This window comes from Chanos chanos, chromosome 9 (genome assembly GCF_902362185.1).
Source record: "Chanos chanos chromosome 9, fChaCha1.1, whole genome shotgun sequence".
NCBI classification, from domain to species: Eukaryota; Metazoa; Chordata; class Actinopteri; order Gonorynchiformes; family Chanidae; genus Chanos; species Chanos chanos.
The window spans coordinates 8,618,525-8,641,861 of NC_044503.1; the positions used below are offsets into that span (position 1 = coordinate 8,618,525).

At 45.8% G+C, this 23,337-nt stretch overlaps 1 protein-coding gene across 1 annotated transcript in view; it reads left to right on the forward strand.

Moving 5' to 3' along the window:
• sema6bb (sema domain, transmembrane domain (TM), and cytoplasmic domain, (semaphorin) 6Bb) overlaps positions 1-21,302 on the forward strand; it is a 35,085-nt gene extending 13,783 nt beyond the window's left edge. The window contains exons 9-16 of the mRNA XM_030784479.1: positions 1,269-1,486; positions 5,730-5,861; positions 6,024-6,173; positions 6,658-6,837; positions 8,344-8,484; positions 9,003-9,080; positions 10,617-10,675; positions 20,389-21,302. Of these exons, the coding sequence (XP_030640339.1) occupies positions 1,269-1,486; positions 5,730-5,861; positions 6,024-6,173; positions 6,658-6,837; positions 8,344-8,484; positions 9,003-9,080; positions 10,617-10,675; positions 20,389-21,302 (1,872 nt within the window). The remainder of the gene's footprint in view (positions 1-1,268; positions 1,487-5,729; positions 5,862-6,023; positions 6,174-6,657; positions 6,838-8,343; positions 8,485-9,002; positions 9,081-10,616; positions 10,676-20,388) is intronic.
• Positions 21,303-23,337: the final 2,035 nt, after the last annotated feature.

A 23,337-nucleotide genomic window follows, 5' to 3' on the forward strand; every position in this document is an offset into this window, starting at 1 on the left:
GAACTTAAACGGAGTCCAGATAGACTGGAGGGGGTAAAAGTTCAGGGTGGAATATTTGGTATATATTTACTTTGGCAGAATTGTTTGGCTTTTTGACACTTCCGAGAATAATTCTGAAGAAGAAGAAGTAGAAGAGGTACTTTATTTGTCACACACACACACACACACACACACACACACATTGAGCTGTGAGCAGTGAAATGCAGCCTCTGCATTTCACCCATCCTAACACCAAGGAGCATACACACACACACACTACAGCGGATAATTTGAGCGTAAAGTAAGGCTCATAGGGGTTGTACCTGGTCTCTTAATTACTCGTAGGTGTGTTTTGGGTATAACATGCAGTAAACCAATCAGAGTGTCAGCTCCCATTCCCTTTAAAAGCCGTCTGCGCTGGAACCCTGACGGATTGCTATCACAATGGCGGGCTTTTCGCCCAGATGAAAAGAGCGATTTTCTGCCGAACGGACAGACCTACGCGTGCTCGAGGTGAAACATGAAACATGAAAAAGATTAAAAGTAAACATGAAAAGACTACAGTGTGAGAGACCGTTATTGGCTATATATATATATATATATCTTGAAATTTGGCTTCGCAAACTGTGCAGATTACTTTTGTTTTCTCCAAAGAGCCGTCAGGCAACTTTTTTCATATTTGAATAGACTATTGTGGACCTTTTTGAAATTCAACTGGCACTTCAACATGGGACATATTTTTTGTTGTTAATAATAGTGCATATAATATAAGTGCATATAAGAAATCATTGCCTTTTAAGCTGATATCTAATTTTAATGGCCTTGATGGTTTTGAAATTCAACTGCCGCATTAACATATAGGCCTGGATTTTGTTATTATTTGTGTTAGTGCATATAAGAAATATGTCTCTCAAGCTGACAGTCTATTTTGATGGCCTTGATGGGTTTTTTTTTTTTGGAAATCTGTAGTTCACAGGAGAGAATCTGTGTTCAGAGTTAAAAAGATGCTATCAAACAATAGTGTTTGAATTTAAATATACTTCCTTTGTGTTGATTCTGTATTAATTCCGTGATTTTACATTTAAGTATCCAATATTACAAGCTTCAGTCTTAAGAAGAAAAAAGGCAATTCATTGCGATTAATTACAGCAAATCGTGCGATTAACAATCGAAAGCCCTAATTCTTTTATTCCTCTTTATGTATTCGTTTGTGTTATGTGTTTGTGCATGTGCGCGTGTGTGTGTGTGTGTGTGTGTGTGTGTGTGTGTGTGTGTGCGCGTGTCATCAGGTGACAGTGTCACGGGTGGCTCGGGTATGTAAAGGAGATATGGGTGGCTCACAGAGAGTTCTGGAAAAACAGTGGACGTCGTTTCTGAAGGCGCGACTGAACTGCTCTATCCCCGGAGATTCACATTTCTACTTTAACCTGCTTCACTCCACCAGCCCAGTCATACGCATGCATGGCAGAGACATCATCCTGGCTGTGTTTTCAACACCCTCTAACAGGTATATACACACAAACACACACATACACACACACACACACACACACACACATACACACACACACATTGTCTGATATACTAACATGATCTTCTGGCCAGTACCAATACACACCTACTGAATTCAAATCTCAGAGACCTATAAAGGAGTTTGCCAAGAAATGTGCTTCTGGAGATGCTGTACTGGGAATATTTGTTTTGGAGGCAAACAAATATATACACTAGGAGACAGTTAACTGGGGAGAAGAAGTGTATTCATGCAGAGAGATGGATAAGGAACAAACAAGACAGCGGTTGACATCCAATGTTAAAACCAAGCTGAAAGATGTCAGAAGGGAAATGAAACTTATATTTTTGGATCAGGTCATAAGTGCGAGTTTGACAGATTTTATGGGAAATAATGACAGGAAAGGCTTTGGAGTAAAAAAAAAAAAAAAAAGAGGTAGGGGGTGTTATGGGAATGAAAGTGAAGAGAGAAACGGCTGCTAAAGAGGTGGATGAGTGGAAAAGTGGACAGAGCATAATAAACAGTCCATGCATAGAGAGAGAGAGAGAGAGAGAGAGAGAGAAAGAGAGAGAGAGAGATTGAACCAGAAAAAGAGGGATAAGGGGGAGCTTTTGAAAGGGAGATCTCAGAGGTTTGTCTGTATGTGTGTACATATACGCCCATCTGTGTGTGTGTGTGTGTGTGTGTGTGTAAAAGGCAAATGGGCAGGATAAAAATCACGGTCGTGTGGTGAATATAGAGTAGACCCTGGTGGAGGATGGGCATGCCTCTCATGCAGATGAGGCAGACGCATTTATGTCAGTGAAGGGCGGATCTCAGCAAATGCCAGCTCTGATATCAACCTCCTCACATAATGGCTGCTTGTATGGTTGCGATGGAGAGGGGGGGGGGGGATAGAGAGGGACAGAAAGGAGAAAAAGACCCAGTCAAGGACAGGGGGGGGTGGAGTGGGGTGGGGTACTCAATAATGAACAACATCTGCAGCCGCCTGACACCCCCCCCCCCCCCCCCAAAAAAAACCTCCTGCTTGTAGTTGATGAGTTAAAAGTGTTTCATCAGCTGCATCTTATCCTTGTGTCAATGAAGCCTCCTCTCCCTCTGAGGGCATGGAGCCACTGCACCCGCAGAGAGAGATGGATGATGTACACAGACGCAGAATAGCTCCCAGATAACAGACTGACCAGCGGTGTCTGTGTGTGTTTGTGTGTGTGTGTGTGTGTGTGTGTCCCAGCTGAACAAGCAGTCTTGGTCGCTCTGCATGCCTCTCGCCACCGCGCGCCGTTCTAAACCGCTCCAGAAAGCAGGGGGAGCCACTCACAAACCTTCTTATACCTGTGTGGTCCCATCCACTTTGCTATGAAAATGTTCCCAGACAAATTGCGTCTATCGCAGACGTGGGTCCATACGGTGGGGGAAAAAGCAGCAGGTGTACTGGGACATTAGAGGTTACCATTTAAGGGGATGTGGTACATGAACAATAGATTGAGATAATAACTTTTAGGGTTTCTCCAAATTGGCAAATAATACGACAAATAAATGTAAACAGACACTGATCTTTTGTAAACTGGGCGTTTCTAGTGCCCTTTTTTTTTTCTCATTTCTTTTTTTTTTCTTTTTTCCCCCTGAATCAAAGCACAAAGCTCAAAGAGACCCCACTGTATGAATGTCCCGTCTCTATCTGTCCTCCCTGCTAGACTCCTGCACTCTGACAGTCACTGAATAGCTAGTTTTTCATCTGACTGACTCATCGTCCCCCCTCTGTGCCGTGCAGGGCAGGGCGAATAAAGGAGCGATACTGGTGGGAGCCGGTGAGATTTCGGGCGAATGAGATCAGAGCTCCTCATCCGGCTCCAAGGTGGAGGAGGACGTTCCCGTGGTGTCTGTAGATGGAGAATAGAGTCAGGCTCTACTGAAAGCTCGCAGAAAACACTAAAGTCTAGTGGTGGTGGGGCAGTGGGAGGTGGGGGGTGGGCGGGGGCTCTACCTGGAATTGCAAAACCACCAAGGAGGCATTAAGGTGATAGGAAACTCACAACAGCAAAGACGGGCTTCTTGAAGCCGTATCCTGAATACAAAAGAACAAAAGCGACACGCCATTCCTAAAGGGAATCCGTCTGTTGCACTGCTAAACGACTTCAGTAAATAACAGTTCGAGAGACTCGGTGGATTCAGATCTTGCGGTTGAAGAGGGGCGTTAGATTTCCTTCGCAGTCAGTGATCATTTCCACCGTGTGAGGTTCAGATTTATCATCCATTTTTTTTCTTTTTTTTTTTTTTTTTTGCTCCCTGAAATACACCAGCGGATGGGCATGAGGTTTCTTTCAATCTGGAAAAATAACCTTGTTGGAACCTTACCCAACCTTGTCCATGCTGTCAGCAATTCAAAACGTTGGCTGCGATGAACAATACATAAAGTGCAGAAATTTTTTTTTGTCTCACCACAGTTTATTAGACGTGAAAGAGGGAGACTCTGCTGAATCAGCAAACTGTCCTTGGGCCTAAAAGCGGTGGTTCGAGGTGGTTCGGGCGTTCGCTCTTAACCCTACAGTGTCAACAGCAATAGACTCGTGGATTGAGTCCCTCAGCCTGCAGGAACTCTTGACAGACCTAAACTGACCACAGCCAGAGTCCAAGACCCCCTTAGAGACAGCGCTGTCACTCATCCGGTCTCTCCAAGCCACTTTCCCATTGATTTAATGCAAAAAGCACAAAGCTCGAGCCACAGGCAGGAAGCAGATATGACAGATTCTGCACCAGCATTTCTCAGCATCTGTCCTGGAAACTGAACCGGACAGCGCAATTTTTCTGTCAAACTCAGCATTACCGCACCACCTGTCAACCGGTCGCCACGAGCTCCGGGACGGGTTAATCAGGTGTGACTATGGAAAACACGCGAGGACTGAATAAAATGACGCCGTTCGGTGGGACGGAGATTGAGAAATCATCGATTGGCTCGTTCAGCAACAGTATCTGTGTCTGCTGATCTCTCTCAGAGAGCTCCGAGCTGTTTATACAGAAGCCCTCAAAGCGGCTGCCAAAGCAAGCTAGCTTCGTTCAAACATTTCAATAAGGAACGGCTAATCGGCGCGGGCGACCTTGGAAGATAACACGCTACGTTGTTCGTCACTAGTCCTGCAAATACGGGAACAGGGCTTCCTGGCACAGGTCTGACACACCTAAACAGCCAGAGAGAGAGAGAGAGAGAGAGAGAGAGGGGGGGGGGGGGGGGGAGGAGACGTGGAGAGATGTGCTTCAGCGGCATCCATTTGACACATGGATCTTGCCCAAGAGTGCGTGTCTTTTCCCCAGAGACAGCGTGTCAGATTTGTTTTCTCCTACAAGCATCTCAGTTGGGATGTCTGAGTATGCCGCAATGTCTCAGAAAACGTCTCAATGCAAGGGGGGGGGGGGGGGGGGGGGCGAGCGAGAGAGAGAGAGAGAGAGAGAGAGAGAGAGTGGGTGTAAGCAGGAAGAAAGTGACTCACCCTCTCTGACTCTCTTCTCTCAAGTCAAAGTCTTTGAAAGTCTTTGTTGCACTGAAAGCTGTCGTTTCACCAGAAACAGTCGGAACACTCTAAGACAACAGTGTAAAAGAGATTCTCGGGGCAGGGAGTGTTAGAGGTACACTCAGTTAGTTCTTGTTTTCTCAACAAGGCTCCTTGGTGCACACCATCAGTGAAAGTAAGTGGTTTTTTTTAGTGCAGATTGAGTAGGCTGATGTCTTGTAATGACAGCTTAACAGTTGTTTGGCCCTGGACAGGTCAACGATTTGAAAAGAATTCAAACATTCAAAGGCATGTTTTCACATTCTAAGAAAACATGGTATCTCCTGTTTGCCTGGGGGAGGCTAAGAGGCTACCCACTGTGCCGCATTTTTTCAAGGTTCACTCGGCACAGATGGAGTGCTCACAGTTTGCTTTAAAATATTCCTTATCGTTTGTCACAGTAGTTTCATTCAAAATAATGATAAAGCACAGCATTTAAATAGGCCTTAAATGCTTCTCCCTCATTGAAATGATTAATAACAAGCGACATAATGTTCATCATATATTAAGAGAATCAAACAATCAGTCTCGGTTCAAGTTCATGCCTCTGCTATAATATTAATATTGTACATTAGACCGAGGAGCAGATTTATTGTCTCTGGTAACACATTGCTTGTTCTCTCTCTCTCTCTCTCTCTCTCTGTCTCTCTTTGTCTCTCTCCCTACGTCTTTCTCGTTCTCTGTCTCTGTCGCAGTATCCCAGGCTCGGCTGTGTGTGCCTTTGACATGGAGCAACTTGCTGGAGTGTTCGATGGCCGATTCAAAGAACAGAAATCTCCGGAGTCCATCTGGACTCCTGTGCCAGATGAAATAATACCTAAACCCAGGTAAAACACACACACTCACACACACACACACATACTCACACACACTCACACACACACACACACACACACACACACACACAAAGCATTAACTTTGTGCATCACAATAGCAGTGGTCACTAAGCAGTTAACCTTCTGTTGACCTTCTGCTGTTGACTTTTAAAGGCCTGGAGGTTGTGCTGTCCCGGGTTCCAAGTACAACTCCTCCAACGCCTTCCCCGACGACATGCTGAATTTCGTAAAGACCCACCCGCTGATGGACGAGGCCGTGCCGTCGCTGGGTCAGAAGCCCTGGATCGTCAGGACCATGGTCAGGTAAAAGCGTGCGCGTCTGTCGACGGTTCGATCGCTTGCTCAAATATTTACCGCCCGTTTCACTATGTTTTTCTCCGTTTGTATATTCTCGCTGAAAGGACCAGGCCTCGAGGTCCCGGCAGCTGGAGCTTCTCAAAAAAAAAAAAAAGCACATGCCATGAGTTGTGAGAAGATTATTGTGACATGTTGTTTGTGGAATTTTAAATTCCCCAAGGCGTGTTTCTTATTTTAGAGAATCGTATCATAAGCTGAGGATTTGCTCAGTTCATCTGTGGTGCCTATTGTCTCAAGACACGTCGGTTAATCTTAATTATGTTAATGACTGGCTGTATTTATGAACGGGCTCTGTTTGGGCTACAGTTTTTGATGAATTTCTAACGTCTTAATTTCATTTTGTCTCACTTGAGAGTGAATAATGCTTTGCGCGGCAAAGAGCTCTTGCGTCTGTATTATGGCTCAGACGTTGGTACTTTGTCTCTCTTAGATATCAGCTGAATAAAATGGTGGTGGATACGGCGGCTGGACCCTATGGGAACAGGACCGTCCTTTTCCTGGGCTCCAGCCGAGGGACCATCCTTAAATTCCTCATCGTCCCCAACAAAGATAACACTGTGTCAAACAACAACGTCTTCTTGGAAGAACTGGAGGGGTACAACCCAGACAAGTAAGGGTTACTAGTTAATGTGTTTTTCCTGTTAAATGTGCTTTTACTGGTGTAATGTGTATTTGTGTGTGGTTTTGTGTGTGTGTGCGTGCGTGTGCACTGTAATGTTTTTATTAGGGGAAGTACTCACTATAATCCATACAAGACCGCAGGGGAAGACAAAGACAGATGGGTTGTTAGTTGGTTATTATCTCTTGCTGAAGGCAATGTAAAACATGTAAGCAAGACTCGCTTTAACATGGATGCGCTGTTAATAGCGCCCCTATCACACCTCTATTTGGTTTCAAGAAAGACTTCCTAACTCCTTTTCTCCATGCCTCTCTGTTCCCACCTTTTTCTCCTTGACAAATTCCATAACGTTGACAGGCGGAGACGAACAGCGGTAGAGTACATTAGCCGCTCGTTTGAAACGATTCCCTCATTTACCCTCCTGTGAAACCGCGCACAAATAGCTCAAAATTAATATTGTTTCCGAATCAGATAGAGAATTCATTAAATATTGAGCGTGTGAATGGGAGGGTAATTTGCGTGGCTCTGTGCTTGGTATGGGGCCATACAGAGGCCTGGCATTGGCTGGCACGGTGGGGTGCCAACTAATCAGGGGGAGTGAATGAAGTAATCAGATCAGCTCTGTCTCAGAGCCGTGTGCCCTTGTCTGACCCGTGCCATCTCTCATCGCGTGGCTCCATTTAAGTGAGACTAGCGACGAGGGTCAAAGGGACAAAATGTTTTGTTTTATTTTTTTATTTTTTTTTTCAAAACGCACGCAGGCAGGAATCTAAGTAGCGCCCCCCCCCCCCCATATGGGCCATGTGCCAATACAAACCAAAAGAAGAAACCACTAGCTAATTGATGTCATATCTCAGTCTTACTGGTGTCACTCTTCTTCTAACTCCATCTCCCTATCTCTCTCTCTCTGTCTCTCTCTCTCTCGTTCTATATTCTTCTCCTCACCTCTCTCTTCCCCTCCCTCTCTCTCTCTCTCTCTCTCTCTCTTCATAGATGATGTTCTTTGATATGTGTGCGACTCGGTGCGTGTGATAAAACTCTGCTAATGACTCCTTGGCTCTTGGCAATGCTATTATCATAAGCAATCCTGAAAACTCCATGCATGAGCGCAAATATAAACAAATATAAATCTCAGGCAGCCAGGCAGGTACATGAATGATAGGGAAGCGGTAAATGCCAATTAAGGCTAATGTACAGCGTTACACAGGGGCTTTCCGAATCCTTTGATGTTTATCAAACGAGAGTCTTCGGCACCACGAACCGGGGGGATGAAGACTATGACATTTGGCGGCACGCTAATTTTTTTAGCCTTTTTAAGTCTTCCCGTCATTGTTTCCGTTAATGTACCGCATTTTTCAGCGATGAAGTGAGTAATTCATTAAAGTTTATTGATGAGGTGGTGTTAGGACGAGGTTTCTGGTGTAAAAGGAGCAGACTCGTGTTGTTCTCTCTCGGGCGTGCTACGTGTTAACCGCACTGATTGCTCCTCTGTTGCAGGTGTGCAGGGGACTCTCCTCAGGCCAGGCAGCTGCTTTCGCTAACGATGGACCGACTCAGTCACACGCTCATTCTGGCCTTTTCCTCCTGTGTGGTGCGGGTGCCTGTAGCACGCTGTAATCTCTACTCCCGCTGTATGAAGTAAGTCTACACACACACACACACACACACACACACGCACATCTTTGTGTGGCTTTGTTCCATACTTATAGGTACTCACGCGGATCTCAAAGTGTACCCGCTGACAGACACACACATGCACACACACACACAAACATCTTTATGAATTTTGTTTTATATAGACAGAATCTCACACAGACCTCAAAGTGCACCTGCTGACAGCCAGTACATTCAGCATTTCCAGTAATCGCCACTTTGCCCACTCTGCATGCAAGAGTTTGTTCTCACAGTCTGTGATTCTCCAACGTCTCGAAAAAAAAAAAACCCCAAAAAATAAAACAACTCCACCAGTCTGCGTCGAGACGGTATTCCTGCAGGCTTTGGGTTTAGCGAGGCATAGAACGCGCTAATGCATGTCACGCGTGAGATATGAAGCACTGAACCAGGTGAATTGTATGCGCGTGAAATGCATGGGGGAATTCATCTGCGCTGTCTGGAATGTAAAGGCTCTTGTTCCCCACCCCCCCCACCCCCTTTAGAAACTGCATCGCCACACGGGACCCCTACTGCGGCTGGACGAGAGGCAGCACCTGCACCTTCCTGAGGCCCGGCACAAGGTGAAGCGAAATGACATCTGGAATACAGATGATGACATTTCTTCATAATTAAGCTTTTTGTTAGATTAAACAGAGAGACAGAGTTTTTCTTGGCGTGCGCCATGTGTGTGAGTGTGTGTGTGTGTTCTTGTTGTTGTTTGTTGTGTGTAAGTATGAGCATGTGTCTTTGTTTTGTAGATGGAACTCATTCAATTCTGAGAGAGTATCTGGGGTTTTTTTTTTTTTTTTGGAAAGGATGCTTATTGAATTAAGTGCAAAAGCAGATAGTCTGTCAGTAATTCAGCCAACAATTCTTAAAGACCATTCTGCCTCCTTGCCAGGATTCAATTACAGCTCTCAGGTTAGCTCTCATTTGATTTAGCAAGGGTGGTCAACCTTTGGTTCGATTCAGTATCATATAGCATTCTGAAGCTTGTTTTTCTAACGATTTCATTTCAAAACTGCAAAACGATTCAGAGCTCCATTCCAAACCATTGCTCAGTATGAACACACACACACACACACACACACACGCACGCACGCACACAAAAATTGTTTGTGTCAAATAAGCTGCTAGAAACTGTCCCCGGCAGTCATTTGGACTTAATTATTTAGAAATTTTCCATGTATGTTTATCAGTTTTATACGGCTCTCAGTTTGACAATACAGCTAATGTTTGTCCTCTGGAGAAAAGTGAACGGGAGCGAGTCTGTAAACTCATTTAAATTCTCTGTTGGTTGAGGCTACTGTGGCATAAAAAAAACGCTGCCTTCTTCTCTCTGTGGAGCTGCACAGATTACAGCTCTGTGCCTGCAGTTAGTGGGAATGCTGTATTTTATAGACATTTCACAGAAACCATTAAACCACACTGGTGTAAACTTACCTCTCCCAAAAACTTAACTCGCTGCTCTGCCAGTAAAAAGGACCCCTGGCTGCCTTCTAGTCCTGGACATTTAACAAATCAGGAATCGCTGAGCTGGAGTCATGTCCCCCTTGTGTTGGTCTCTGCTGTGTGTAGCCTTAGGCCCTTCCCCCTGTTAGAGTTCCATCACTGGATGGGAGCCATTTCAGGTCCAAGTGTGGCCATTTTTCTTCATTAGTGCAGCTTCAAGGTATACAGCTAGTTTCTAATGGATTCCTGTGATCCTTCTCTGCTTATGAGATTTGATCAACAGCGGAGGCCTTGGTTTAGACGTTCACAAAGCTCCCCTTTTTCTCTTAGGAAAACTTCTGATGTCTTTTTTCTTGATTTTTTTTTTTTTTCCCCTTGATTTTTTTCATTGTGTGCTGTCAAAAGTATCCTTTTGATTCACCATATTGCTAATTATCAATGTAAAAGAAAGAACAGAGGAAAACATTGAACAAAAAGAACCATTTCCATTCTCGACGCGCCCCTTCGCAAAAACACGGAGCGTAATTTTCTGCACAAAAAATTTCTCCTCTGTTCTACGTAGCATGCAAAGGAAACCTTTACAAGCCGCTAATTGTTTATGGACTGTTTATGTGTTTCTTCATGAACTACCATACTACTGTTTGTTTCCCCCGTCTTCACCACAGGTTACCCTTCGAGCAAGACGTGGAACATGGGAATACTTCCCACTTGGGCGACTGCGACGGTAAGAGGCCTCTTTTACGACTAGAGGAAAGGACTCAAAATGTAACCCGTTTGAATTACAGTACTCTAGGTCTCCCGGAGTGGCACTCTGAGTCAAGGCAGTGTGATAACATGCGTAGAGGTGCGACATCCCCTGACAGCCGTAGTCCTTAGGAGAACTCCTTAGTCCCTCAATGTAGTCAGTATTCTTAAGAAACTCGGAGAGTGAAAAGCGGCGAGTTTCATCTGTGTTCGGAGGAGGCATGTGCAGTTCCTTGACAAAAGTGGCTATCGTATGAGTGGTGAAACTTATGAGATACGGCGTGTAATTGGATATCGCAGATGGAAAAAAAGCAGGGGGGTGAAATGATTACAATTCTTTTCCACTTGCATGCTCAAAAAGATATTTTGTTGTTTCTGAGATCGTTTTTGGGGGCTGGTTTTCGTTTTGTCTTTTTTTTGTTGTTGTTCCTTTTTATAGCTCTCTTTTCATCACGCATTATCCTCGTCTGTGAATAGAACACAATTTGTTTTTCTTCAAATGGATGATTGCGGTAAATTGATCATTGAGACAGAATTTTTTTTTTTTTTTTGCGCAGTGCTGTAGTTTCTTTGATCTTGCTGCTGATTCTAATGAGGCAGTTGTGCAGATTAATCTCTGACCTCTGCAGCAAGTCGTGTTCATCTGCTGCTCTAAACAAACAGTCGACAGACGTATGAATAGTACATTATACACCCGTGCTTATGCGTAATCCTCTTTGGATAATGCCGTTTGAAGTGGCTCTCTCGACCCACTGAGTTCCCATGTCTTGGCGTTTGTCCTCTCTTTGCGGTCTAGCTTAGCGTATATCATAACACTGGTTTCTCCTACTGGGTTTTTACTGTGGAGCTGGTGGCACTGGCGGTTGGTGTCTGATGAGGCTAATCGAGCCAAACTTCAAACCCTTCTCGTTGGATACCAGCTGTCACAGTGACAGATGAAGAGTGATTTTGGCTGTCTGTTCAGTGATTCACCCTTCACAACAATATCCATAGAGCTAATGTACAGGAGGAAAAAAAACCTTAAAAGTTCTGTTGCGGAATGAAACTAACTAATGAACTGATTGTCCAATTATGATAAATTGATCAGTCAACCAACCAAATGAATATGGCTTTGAGGGTATTTTACAGATTTAACAGTTGTATTTTCTGACCCATTCAAGTTATAACTCCATATCACCATCATATAAACTCAATTCAAGAACAGCTCTATTCCTGAGGGTTTGCAGTGGAGCTGGTAGAACAGCCCCTGTCTCACCTCATATCAAACACAATCAACAAGTCTAGTCTCTCTGGTGGCCCACACACACACACACACACACAGCGGAGAGGACAGGCCTGAGTGCCAAGGTCCTAGGCTTTATTTAGGTAACGTGGCAGTCATTACCAGCTGTGGGCCTGAGGGAATGGAACCAGGCTCTCATTCACCGCCACAGGCCTTGAAAGAGTGAGTGCAAAGGGGAGAAAGGGGACAGCAGACACAAAGCTTAACCATAGCAAAGACGTCAAATGCCAGTCTCTGAGGACAGCCAACCTGTCTTCAGTCAGAGAGCCGGATGGATGGATGGATGGATGGATGGACAGCCAGACGAACTGCTTCTCCTTAGCAACAGAAAAGCGGCTGTTGGAAATGAAGGGAAAGAGAATCGATTTCCATCTCGTCTGCGGCTCAATCCGAGTCAAATAAATATGGGGATGGGGGGGGGGGGGGGGGGGGGGGGTCCATAAAGCAGGAGCGAGAGCACAGGAGAAGGAGAGAAGGAGGGGGGTGAGCTGCAGACAAGCCGGAGCCCGGGGTCTCCGATAGGGGCGTGACAAATGGAGTGAGAAGGCCACTGCCATCTCCCGTGTCACGGAGCTGTCACTGCTCCTGTTCCTACAGGCGTGACAAGCCACTAACTCTGCCTGTGACATATTCTCTCTCTCTTTCTCTCTCTCTCTCTCTCTCTCTTTCAATACGCAGCATATATATCTCTCCCCTTCCATATATCTTTCTCTCCCCTCCTTTCTCTCCTTACTCTAGCTCTCTGTCTCCTCTCTGTCTCTCACTCTCTCTCTGTGCACTAGCCTTTCCTCCCAGTCGGGCTTTTACCTGGCTCAGCTGTGGGAGGGGCCGGGGCTGCTGCTGTCTTTTTGGCTTTGCTCATCGGCGTGAAGATCTTAATTAGAGACGCCTTCGGAGCAGGAGCCCAGAACAAGCGCTTAGCGATCAGCTTCAAAATATCAAGGGTGTTTATTTATTTATTTATCTATTTATTTGTGTCATGCACTTCTAAGCTGACATGATCAAAGTGGATGTAGACATCAGCGGCTCTCAGCGAACTGACCTGTCAGGAGTGCCAGTCAGTGAGTTGAAACCGGTCGATTGGCAGTTAGGGTGTGGCCGTGCATATTTAGTAACCCCCCCCCCCCCCCCGCCCCCCCTTGGGCCAATCACTCCATCATGCCACTTTGAGAAAAGCAGAGAGGGAGGGTGGATGAAAGAAGAATAGAAACCTTTAAGATGGACGAGTATGCGAGCTTGCGTGACGCTGTAAGAAAAACGATACTGCTTTTTTAAATGATGAATGTCAGTTGTACAAATACAACATGATGGTGCAGATCAGTTGAGAGCATAATAAATGACACTTCCTTTAGAAGAAGGGATATACATATTAACTGCCTCCTCACAGTGGAGTTAAGGTTTTCCGGGCCATGACCTAACCAACGGTCGTATCGGTTACAAAGTTAATCGCCTGACTCACGGGCTACGCTTCAACGTTCTCCATTTCATTGTTGTAAGAACTTCTGACACCCGAAAAATCGAGAGTCGTATCAATATGAAAGATGATCCTTCCTGAAGCATTGCATGTCTCTGCTAAGGGATGTTTTACGACACGCTACGTGACTGTATTCAAACAGCCTCTGGGAGACGTCAGGAGACGTGTTTGCACAGAAAGCTCATCAGCCAGTGTCAACTTTGTTAAACCAGGCGTCAAACGGGAGGATGCTGTCACCGTGGGAGAGAGAGCCTCACGCTGTCACGGTCTACCATTGTTCCAAGTCACTGGCTCGCAAATCTGTTTCTCTAAGATAGATGTTTCCTCAGATCGAAGAAGGGTTTCCATCAGATGGAAATGAGACGACTTTCGGTCTCTTTCACCGTCGATGCCGCTGTGAAAGCACTTGAGCATAATAGCAGAGTTGCTACAGATGGAAGCAATTATGGGGCTATGAAAATATTTCCTGAAGTAACAGTGGTGTTTTGACTTGGCGAACAGCGGGTTGCAATCACAACTTAATTGAGCGCTGTGAAATATCCAGAGGGATGTGGGAGGGAGAAGGTGCGCGGTGCCTTCGTCACATCCGAGGGTGACAACGGCGCGGTTCAAGGCCCTCAACGCAGTAAATCAAAGGAAACACATGTTCGCAAATTTGCTATGGTGGGCAGTTTTTAATTGGTTTTTTATTTGGTTTGCAAGCAACCCTCTCTTTGGAATCTGCCCCGCATGTTCGTCTGGGTTATGCGCCAGTGAACAAACATACTCTTGCATTCAAAGGCACACACACATACATCACTCACTCACCGATACAGAATAATACATTCCATTATCAATAGCGCTGCAGCGTGCATCAGTTAACTTTCGACAAAGCTGTGGACTGTGCGAGCGTACAAATTTATTTATTTTTCCTTCATATGGGTTTCATATTTTCTCTGGAAGCAGCAGAGACAAAGACAGCTGTCTGTATTTCAGGGGCTGTCTGAGGTTTCTGTGACCTTGTTACCACAGTCATTCATCCTATTGCAGAACAGACAGGAGTGGGAGACAGTCCCCGGCAACCCAGACACCATTGTGCATTCTTCCCACACGCTGCAGGCTGCCAAGCTCAGAGGCAAGAGGCCACTGCTTGAAGCTTGAACTGTGTTCTGTAGGCTTTGATGCCCCTGGAGCTCCAACACTGTGAAATGCGAGGACACATATGCCTCTCGCATGAGGCTTAGTGCTCATGTGGAAGGGGACGGGTGCGGGGTGGAGATCTTTTAAGCTCCAAAGAGTGCGGCGCAGGGCTTGAATATCTGAGGAGGTGCGTGAGGTACCTGAAGGAGTTCTCATCTTTCATCTGGATGGGGATCTAAGGAGCCTCCTCACAGAGAGAGAGAAAAAGAGGGAGGGAGTCTTCTGTCAGATACCTGAGGGAACGAGAAGAGCCCAAACCACTGGACCGCTCTCTTTCATCAGTGAGTAAGATCCAGAAAAGGGGCGGAGGAGAATGAAAGCGCAGCTGCTGCCAGGGAGAGCGGAAGGGGAGCCCTATCATTTGCCAACACATGGGTAGTGTTGCCCTGGCACATTGACAGTGGTCACAGAATCCCTGAGATGCAAATTCGTGAAGCTCTAAAGTACTTAAGCGTTGATGGACAAGAAGTCCAGCCAGAGTGGATTGCAGAGGCACGGAGGTCCCGGTGGCCAAACCTAAGTCAAAACATATACACACACACATACACACACACACACACACATGATGTTTCCAATATAACTCAGTTATCCTTTTTCCCCAAGTTTCTTGGTCACTGAGAGGTAACCCACCACATCACAAAGGGTCTTGCTCCGCCGAGCCCCAGATGGCCCGACCACACCGCCTTGGTCATCTTAGCAGAGGGATGCGGCCAGTTCATCAAGCATGAGTTGTTTGGCAGCTTAAGTGTTGCGGGTGACTGCCCCGACTGCATGCGAGAAAATAATTTTCAAGGCCCTAGACGGTTATAGGACATTGGAGACGTCTTATTTAATGAGTGTTGTAAATCAGAAAACAGGCGAGGACCAAATTCAAATTGCACCACTGTGTTTAAGCGACAGGGGTAGATGTCTCCAAAGGAGGTCGGGGGGGGGGGGGGGGGGGTGTACCTTTACCCCAAGGCTGAATGTGTTTTTAAGTTGTCACCACGCCTTCAAGAAAGTGTAATTGGAAGGGACCAAGGCATCAGTAATGGGGTGTTAACTCAATCCAAACACTAGTGTGTTTTGGCTGGTGTTAATATATTGCAGCATGCATGTTACTGACACATGGAATTTATGTTTCTTGCATGTGTGAGAAATCAACGTGAAATTGAGAGCGAAGTAAGTGGACCAAGCGGACGGTCCCTAGCGAATCATTAGACTAATGGTTGGGTTTTTTTTTTTTTGTCCCCCCTCCCCCAAGTTATAGCTTGTGACATATCTGCTGAATATTCAATATTCATTTGATTGGTTGGATTTCCTTTCTCACTTTGATTTAGTTGAAACACTTAACAACAAAGTTAAGGCAATTTTTTTACTCTGGCTTAAAAAAAGAAAAAGAAAAAGATGAGGAAAAAAAAAACTTTCTCTGAACAATTTACCCATTTAGTGTGGTTCACTTGGAAACAGTTCTGTTAGATGAAATACATCTGAAACTTCAAACATTTACAATGACATGAGGTGCTAAGCAACAGTCGCTATATTCAAGGCACGTTCATAAAGTATGCACTAATTGACCTCAATTATGTTTAGCTCACGCGTTGGTATCTATAGAATGAAAGGAGGCATGAATAAAGCAGAAATAGAAATGGTTTTCTTATGACTTACTGTTTTCCCTTTCAGCAAATTAGTCGTAGCTTTGGGGCCACAGCATTTGGGGGGGGGGGGGGGGGGGGGTCCTATTTCCTCAGCTGGTTATGAATTCAACACGCACCATTATTTTAAACAATTCCTCTTCTGACTTTTCCACTTTAACCACTCACAAGTTTTGTAGATTATAGCATCTGTAATTATCCTGGAATTACAAACCTTGGCAAAGAGCCAGTAAAACGTAAGCCTACCTAGAGAGACAGATCTCATATGCCATTAGCTGGGGTTTCTTTCTGGAGAGATATGAGCGAGAGCTAATTGGAAACATATGCTGCTGTCCTTAAATGTATGGGATTTATTGATCAATAGGTAAGCTTCCTCATACCTCAGCATTTATGGGTTCTCTTATTGGTTTTTAGGGACCCCTGCCTGTGCTCTCTTTGAAACTGCTGGCTAAGGAGCTGTAAATGCCCTGACCACCATATAGCAAGTAAACACCCCGTGTATAGTCTAGCTTGGTTTTTAGGCGTTCGCCCGCACCCAATTTGTCGAGGGTTTTTTTTTATGCACCCCTGACTGCATGGTGCTGTTTGTGGTACAGCAGTAAGAAGTGAATATAAGTCAGTAAAGGAAAGAAAGTGGAAGAGTGAGAGAGACAGAGGAGAGAAGTAGAAGAAGAAGAAGAAGAAGAAGAGCAGATAAATAGAAAATGGCCTGCAGTCTTTTAACCGAGAGAGAGAGAGGAACAGAGTTAGAGAGAGGGGGAGAGAGAGAGAGAGAAAAAAGAAGACAAGTGATAAAAAGAAAGAGAGAGAGAGAGAGAGAGTGGCTAATGAGTGAAGTCAGTGATCTCCGGCAGCATATGCTGCCATGCCCTGACTGAAAGACATACACAAAGACTCTCATGTAGAGACACGTGCTGACATGAAACACATATATACATATAGTGCACGGTGGTTCCTGGTGCAGAGACACACTAGCGCATGGAAAAAAAAAATATAGGGTGCTGTTATATAAGCATCTCTTTCCAGCCCTATTACAGTTAATAACTGCATGTTTCCAATCGCCACATACTCGCTGCTATGCTCAGTGCCGTGGTGTGGGGTTTGAAAATCAATATCGTTCTGCTGTAAGGCCTGCCAATTTGTAAGCATGGGCAGAGCAAATCCATACACTGCCAGCGTTTTTAATGAAGGGAATCTTAAGTAACACACCGGGCCGTGCCGACGTTTCATTAGCGGATCCGTTCATAAACCGGCGCGGTCGTGCGGGGCGGGGGCGGGGGCGGGGGGGCGACTGGGGGGTTGGGAGTTTGAGGCGCTGGAGAAAGGACTGATTCAAAGAATGAAAAATTTGGGAAGGACATCCCCAGAGACGGAGAGCAAGGCAGAGATTAAAGGACGTGCCCTGGTGAGGAGATGAGCAGTGGTGAGGGTAAGGAAAATGAGAGGGGGGAAGAACGAGGCAGAGGACTGGACATGCATGAAGATAAATATTAAGGAGGGATTATTGGATACAAATCCTCTTTGGATGGTGTGGCATCTTCAAGAAAAAAAAAAAAAAAAAGGACTGTTAGTCCCTCAGCTCAAACTCTTAATGCACCCCCACCCATTCCATACCTATCTCTCCAACGCTGGCTACGGCCGTACTCGCTATTGTTCCGTTGTAATTTGAGCTTCGAGCCTGAGACATGGTCGCTGTTCGTCAGGCTGACAGACCGCGCGGCTTCCATTAAGCTTTAATAAGTGAACCGGGAAGGAGACGGTTGGTGTCGCCCCACTGGGAGAGAAAACAGGGAGCGCCCCCCCCCCACTGTCAGTTTTCGTCTCTCTTCTCTCTGAGCCATCACGACAAAAGCAAAGTGCCTAGAAAGGCAACACTCTCTAATGGTCTGGCTCTCTCACCACCAGGCTCGTCTCTCCCAGAGAGAAAAAAAAAAAACGCATTGGCACCGAGTGGGAAGAATATTGTGTTCCGTCGGACTGGCGGAGATTTTAATGGTCGATTTTGATTATGGGAACAGAGCAGTGCAGCCTGACTAATTTGTGTCAGAGAGAGAAACTGTGGTGCGATGTGCGACGACAGGTTTTTTTTTTCCCCTTTTTTTTTTCTTGACCGCGTAACGATACGGCGTTAGCTAACGAACGTTCGTATTGAAGTGTTCAACTCCGCTCACCTCAGAGTGAATACTTCCAAATGTGAGGAAAATATTGTAATTCCACTCAAGTTGTTTATGAACTTTAACCAAATATGTAAAACAGAGAAGCGGATCCATTCGTTAAACCGCTGACTTACCTCCTGTCTTTTACTCTGCAATGTCACATTATGCCTGCTGTTTATACCTCATGAATACGTGCTGTTTAGTAGTGCTATTTAGTTGTTACGGTTAGATAGCATTCATGAATCCATAGAGACGTACACCAAAGGCCAGAAAATGAAACCTGTCTGAATCGGTGGTTTGTTTAGGTTTGAAGCACCTCACAGTGTGCCAACAGGCTGTTTATCTCTCTCCTGCAACAATCTGTTTATCTCTCTCAAGGAAATTCAGCATCAGCAAGCAAATGCCAGATTAAATGTAAATAATGGAGGGAACGGGCCGTTTAGCTGAGGCTGCAGGCACAAAGCTCAGTAATGCAAACTGCTTACTGTGTCATGTGACAGTCTGCTGGGGGAAAATTGGCCGGGGAGAGGGAGAGAGAGAGAGATAGAAAGAGAGAGAGAAAGGGTGGGGGGGGGGGGAGAGAAAGAGATAACAGAGGCACACTAATAGAGTCCCAAAGAATACAACAAGACATGAACACCTTGTCTGATGTTAGGTGACATTTTGGTAATGTGAAACTTTCCCTCCAACAGCAAATGTGATTACTGCATTGGAATCAGTCCTATGAATGATTTAACATCAGTAACCACAGAGCGACTCCCTCGCTTATGGCTGATTCCCAAAGGTGCTGGGTTCTGCAGGACAGCTTAGTTATTAAAAAAATTTATATATGTACATATATATGTGTAGGTAGGTGTGTGTGTGTGTGTGTTTGTGTATGTGTATATATATATATATATATATATATGTGTGTGTGTGTGTGTGTGTATTTTCCCTCAAGCTCTTATGCCAGAGCATAAAATCCCTAGAATCCACAAATTAAAAGCTTGCTTGTTTTTCAATTAGAATAAATCTGTCAAACTGGAAAAGTGTTTTTAAGATTCCACAGTCTAACTGGATGAATAAATGCTTAAGAACATTATGGAGTGACAGTCATTCATTTCCCCTTCACCCAGATTTAGCCCTTGGTCCCCATTGCCATTCCTTTTCTGCAGTAACATTTAGAGATTTATCTGTTGAGTTACAGATACTGTTTTGTGCAATAATATTCACAGATATATCTGTTGAGTTTTGTCTGTGGTCTTGCTAGCTGAGGATTTTTGGGTCACCCCCCCCCCCCCAACACACACACGCACATACACACACACACACACACACACACACACGTTCTCTCTCTCTCTCTCTCTCTCTCTCTCTCTGTTGTATCAATAATCATCTCTGGTGCTTGCAGTTACAGTACAAAGAACTGGTTCTCTTTTGGCATTTTCTTAATTGATCCTCTCCACCAACTGTGCAGTCCCCCTGTTTTGTCATTCACGATAATTCATTCATGCTCCTCAGTAGAGGTCCCCCTTTGTTTTTATTTCAGCAGAAGAGATGCATTGCTTTAATTCTGCCTCCATTCTGTGTCTGTGTGTAATATACTGACGCCCCGTGAACTTTTTTTCCATGTGTAAATACAGTTTAGAACTTCGGCAATTATTCACAATTACTCCTGAGCCGAAATTTTCCACAGGAAATGAAATGTTCCACATCGAGAAGCGGCTGAGAGATATTTTCAATCAGGAAGACAGTTATTACAGCTATTAAAATCACCATCCATTTTAGTTAATGAGTGCAATTAGCTCTTACACCAATGGCATACCTTTATTAAGCTCATTCCTCCCCTCCCACCAAGAAATAAATTAGTCTACTTTTTAAGGCTAATGGAAAGAAAACCTCTCAAACTAATTTAGTTTAGCAATGCCTGCTAGCTTGTGATTGTGCTTTGTTTGCTAATTACCCTGCTGTCTGTCTGTGTGTTCCCAGGATTGCTCCAGGAAAGTTTTATCGAGGAGCCTGATGGTCTGGTATCTGTTAATCTGCTGGTGGTTTCTGCAGTCTCTGCTTTCTCCACTGGAGCTGTTCTTTCGGGGCTGATGGTCTGCTGGATCATGAGTCACAAGCACAGGCAGAGAACTTGCGGAGGCGGGTCCAGCTCGGGAAGCCGTCGTAAAGGAGAGAAGGAGCAGAGCATGCTGGGACAGGGTCGCAGCGGTTCAGTGATGAGCGTGACGCGGATCAGCGGCAACGAAAGGCCCAGGTCGCAGGTGGAGAACCCCTTCGTCACGCCTAACGGCTGGTCCAAGTCCGGAGACATGGATCCCGGGCTCCTGACTCCGGAACCGACCCCGCTGCAGCAGAAGAGGCCCACTCCTAACGTGCACCTCCCAGACTCCGACTGGGACCAGAGCCAGACCTTTTTGACCTCCGTGGGAAGCAACTGCCCAAACAACTCCTCGGTGATCTATCTGAGCTCCAAGTATTTGCAAGGCGGAGGGGGCAGGCACGAAGATCCAGGCGAGGTGGCTCCACACACTGAACGCCAGCGCTACCTGATCCTGGCCAGCCATCGAGAGCAGGGAGGGCGACCTGCCGTCACCATGCGTAATTCTGCCGGCGAGTACTACCCTGCCACTCCGCAGGACTCGCCCGACCGTAGGAGGGTGGTGTCGGCTCCCAGCACCCAGATGGACTTTGGGGAGCCCAATCGCTGGACCCACGAGGGTCTGAATTTCAACAGCAACAACGCCACTCCCTCCGGTCACCACTACCCGGCTCCTCGCACCAACCCGGGGCTGGTTCGATCCGGTCTTCACGCTCCCAGAGGGTTAAGTGACCTTCCAGATTTCAGCCACCTCCTGAGCAAGGGCGTGAGCGAACGCACCCCCAACGGCCAGTGAGGAGAGAGGCAGCTTGTTCACGCCCTGCCAAGATCCCCTTCCGGATCCCATCATCCCCTCAGCAACTGGACCGTTCCCTCAGTCCCCCAACCCTCTCCACCCTTGACCCCTGACCCGTCTGTCCTCTCTCACTCTCATCCAGTGTGTCCACATCCCCCCCCCCCCCCCCCCCCAGTGGCTGATCTCTGTGACTGCGGCTCAGAGGCCAGTCCGGCTTCAAAGACAGAGAGAAAGCGAGAGAGGCAAAGAAAGAGAGAGAGATAACAAACGACCAGTTGGAGGTTGTGCTCCTCAAGCCTGCTCGTGCAGTTTAGCTCAAGGAGGAGACGGTTTCACTCCAACAAAGTCAAGGAGCCTCCAGTAAATATCACCCCAGTGAAATAGGAGGTCTCTTCAGGGACAAGGGAAGGGAATTTGGGTGAAAAAAAAAATACAATCATTAAACTGTGAACTGCTTCAGTGACAATTCAGCATATGATACCAGTTGCAAAAGTGTCTCTGCTATGTTGGTGTTTTGCAAACCACTTTTTTTTGGATGTGATGTTTTGTTTTTTTTTTTCTTTTCCTGCTTTGCTCCCTGTTTCTGCAGTCTACAGACAACCACACGTATTTTCTGGGTTTACAGACAAGCTCACACTCTCTGCCTGTGTTTTTGTTAGATACTAGGAACACCAGAGGGCACAAAAGCCCATTGAAATCTAGGGTTGTGCTGTTTGGGACAATGCAGTCAGAGCCCTGTCTTAATGTGAACATAGAGAAAAAAAAAACATACACACACACACATACACACACACACGATCTATCAACACTGGAGTTTCTTAAAAGAGCTGCGAGATGTGATGTCAGCGGACTTTTTCCTTTTTTTTTTTTCTTTTTTTGTGTCAGGAAGCAATCAAAGATAACTGCCATGTGACTCTTTTGGTCCTGTGTGCTTTCAAATCAGATGTGTGTGGGTGAATATGGAGCGTTTGCCAACAATCATAGAACAAGCTAATACTTTGCCCCTCTGAATATCTCTGATATGTATACTTGTACATGGACGAGGGTTTTATTGAGAGAAATGTCTGGATAGTGCAAAGGGACAAAAAAAAAAAAAAAGCTAAAACAGTCAGATCCATTTTCATTCTATTACGAATCCCAACTGATAATGTCTTTTTTTTTTTGAAAGCCTTTTGTTTGTCATTTAAAGCCAACGTCGAGGTGTGAGATTTAGAGTGTGAGATTTAGAGTGGGGAGAAAGGGGAGAAAGAGAGAGAGCAGTCTGCAAGAGTTTTTCTCTCTCCCTCTCTCTCTCTTTCCGTCTATCTGACCTGACCTTCTTCGCTCTGTTCGGAACATGAAGCCTATTTAGAGGAATGTGAGCTTTGGCTGTGAGGGCTATGCTGTGTCGCCGGGGGACCTCCATTCAGACACATCTCAAAGACACTGAGTCGCTTTTGTGTTCCAGAGCGAGAGGAGATGGCTTCAACAAATAGCTGTTAAGAGTCAAGCCTCCTCGGGACGGGCCCAGCGCCTCAGCCAAGGAGAATATCAATGAGGGAGGAGATGACCGTACCCCGAACTCCCCCCTCCGGTGGGATTTTTCGAGGGACGTGTAGCTTCGAAGATGGAGGGGGTGCAGCGAAGATGAGATGAGACGTCCGGCGCCCGTCTAGATTCGGACGATGCTTTGTTGCTGAGAGACTGCGCGATCAGGCGGTGCAGATGGAGGGGCTTCTGTTTTTGTTCGTTTTCGGTTCACGCTGTTTTATGAGTGAAACAGTAGAGGCTTCTGTGACATTTTACTCCTTATCTGTGTGATTTCTGATTGGGCCCTGACCTGTGATTGACAGACTGGTGCTCTCTATAACTCTCCCTTTAGGTTACACTGTTGTGCTTGGAGAAGGATGGTTATGGGGTGGTTACAGGATAGGAGGGAGGGAAGAAGGGAGAGAGAGAGAGAGGGAGGCAAGGAGGGAGCCTGGACTGACTAGGCAGGCTGTCAGTGGTAATGCAGGTAGATCCAAAAACTCCAGCCTCTGCTCTGTATTGACTC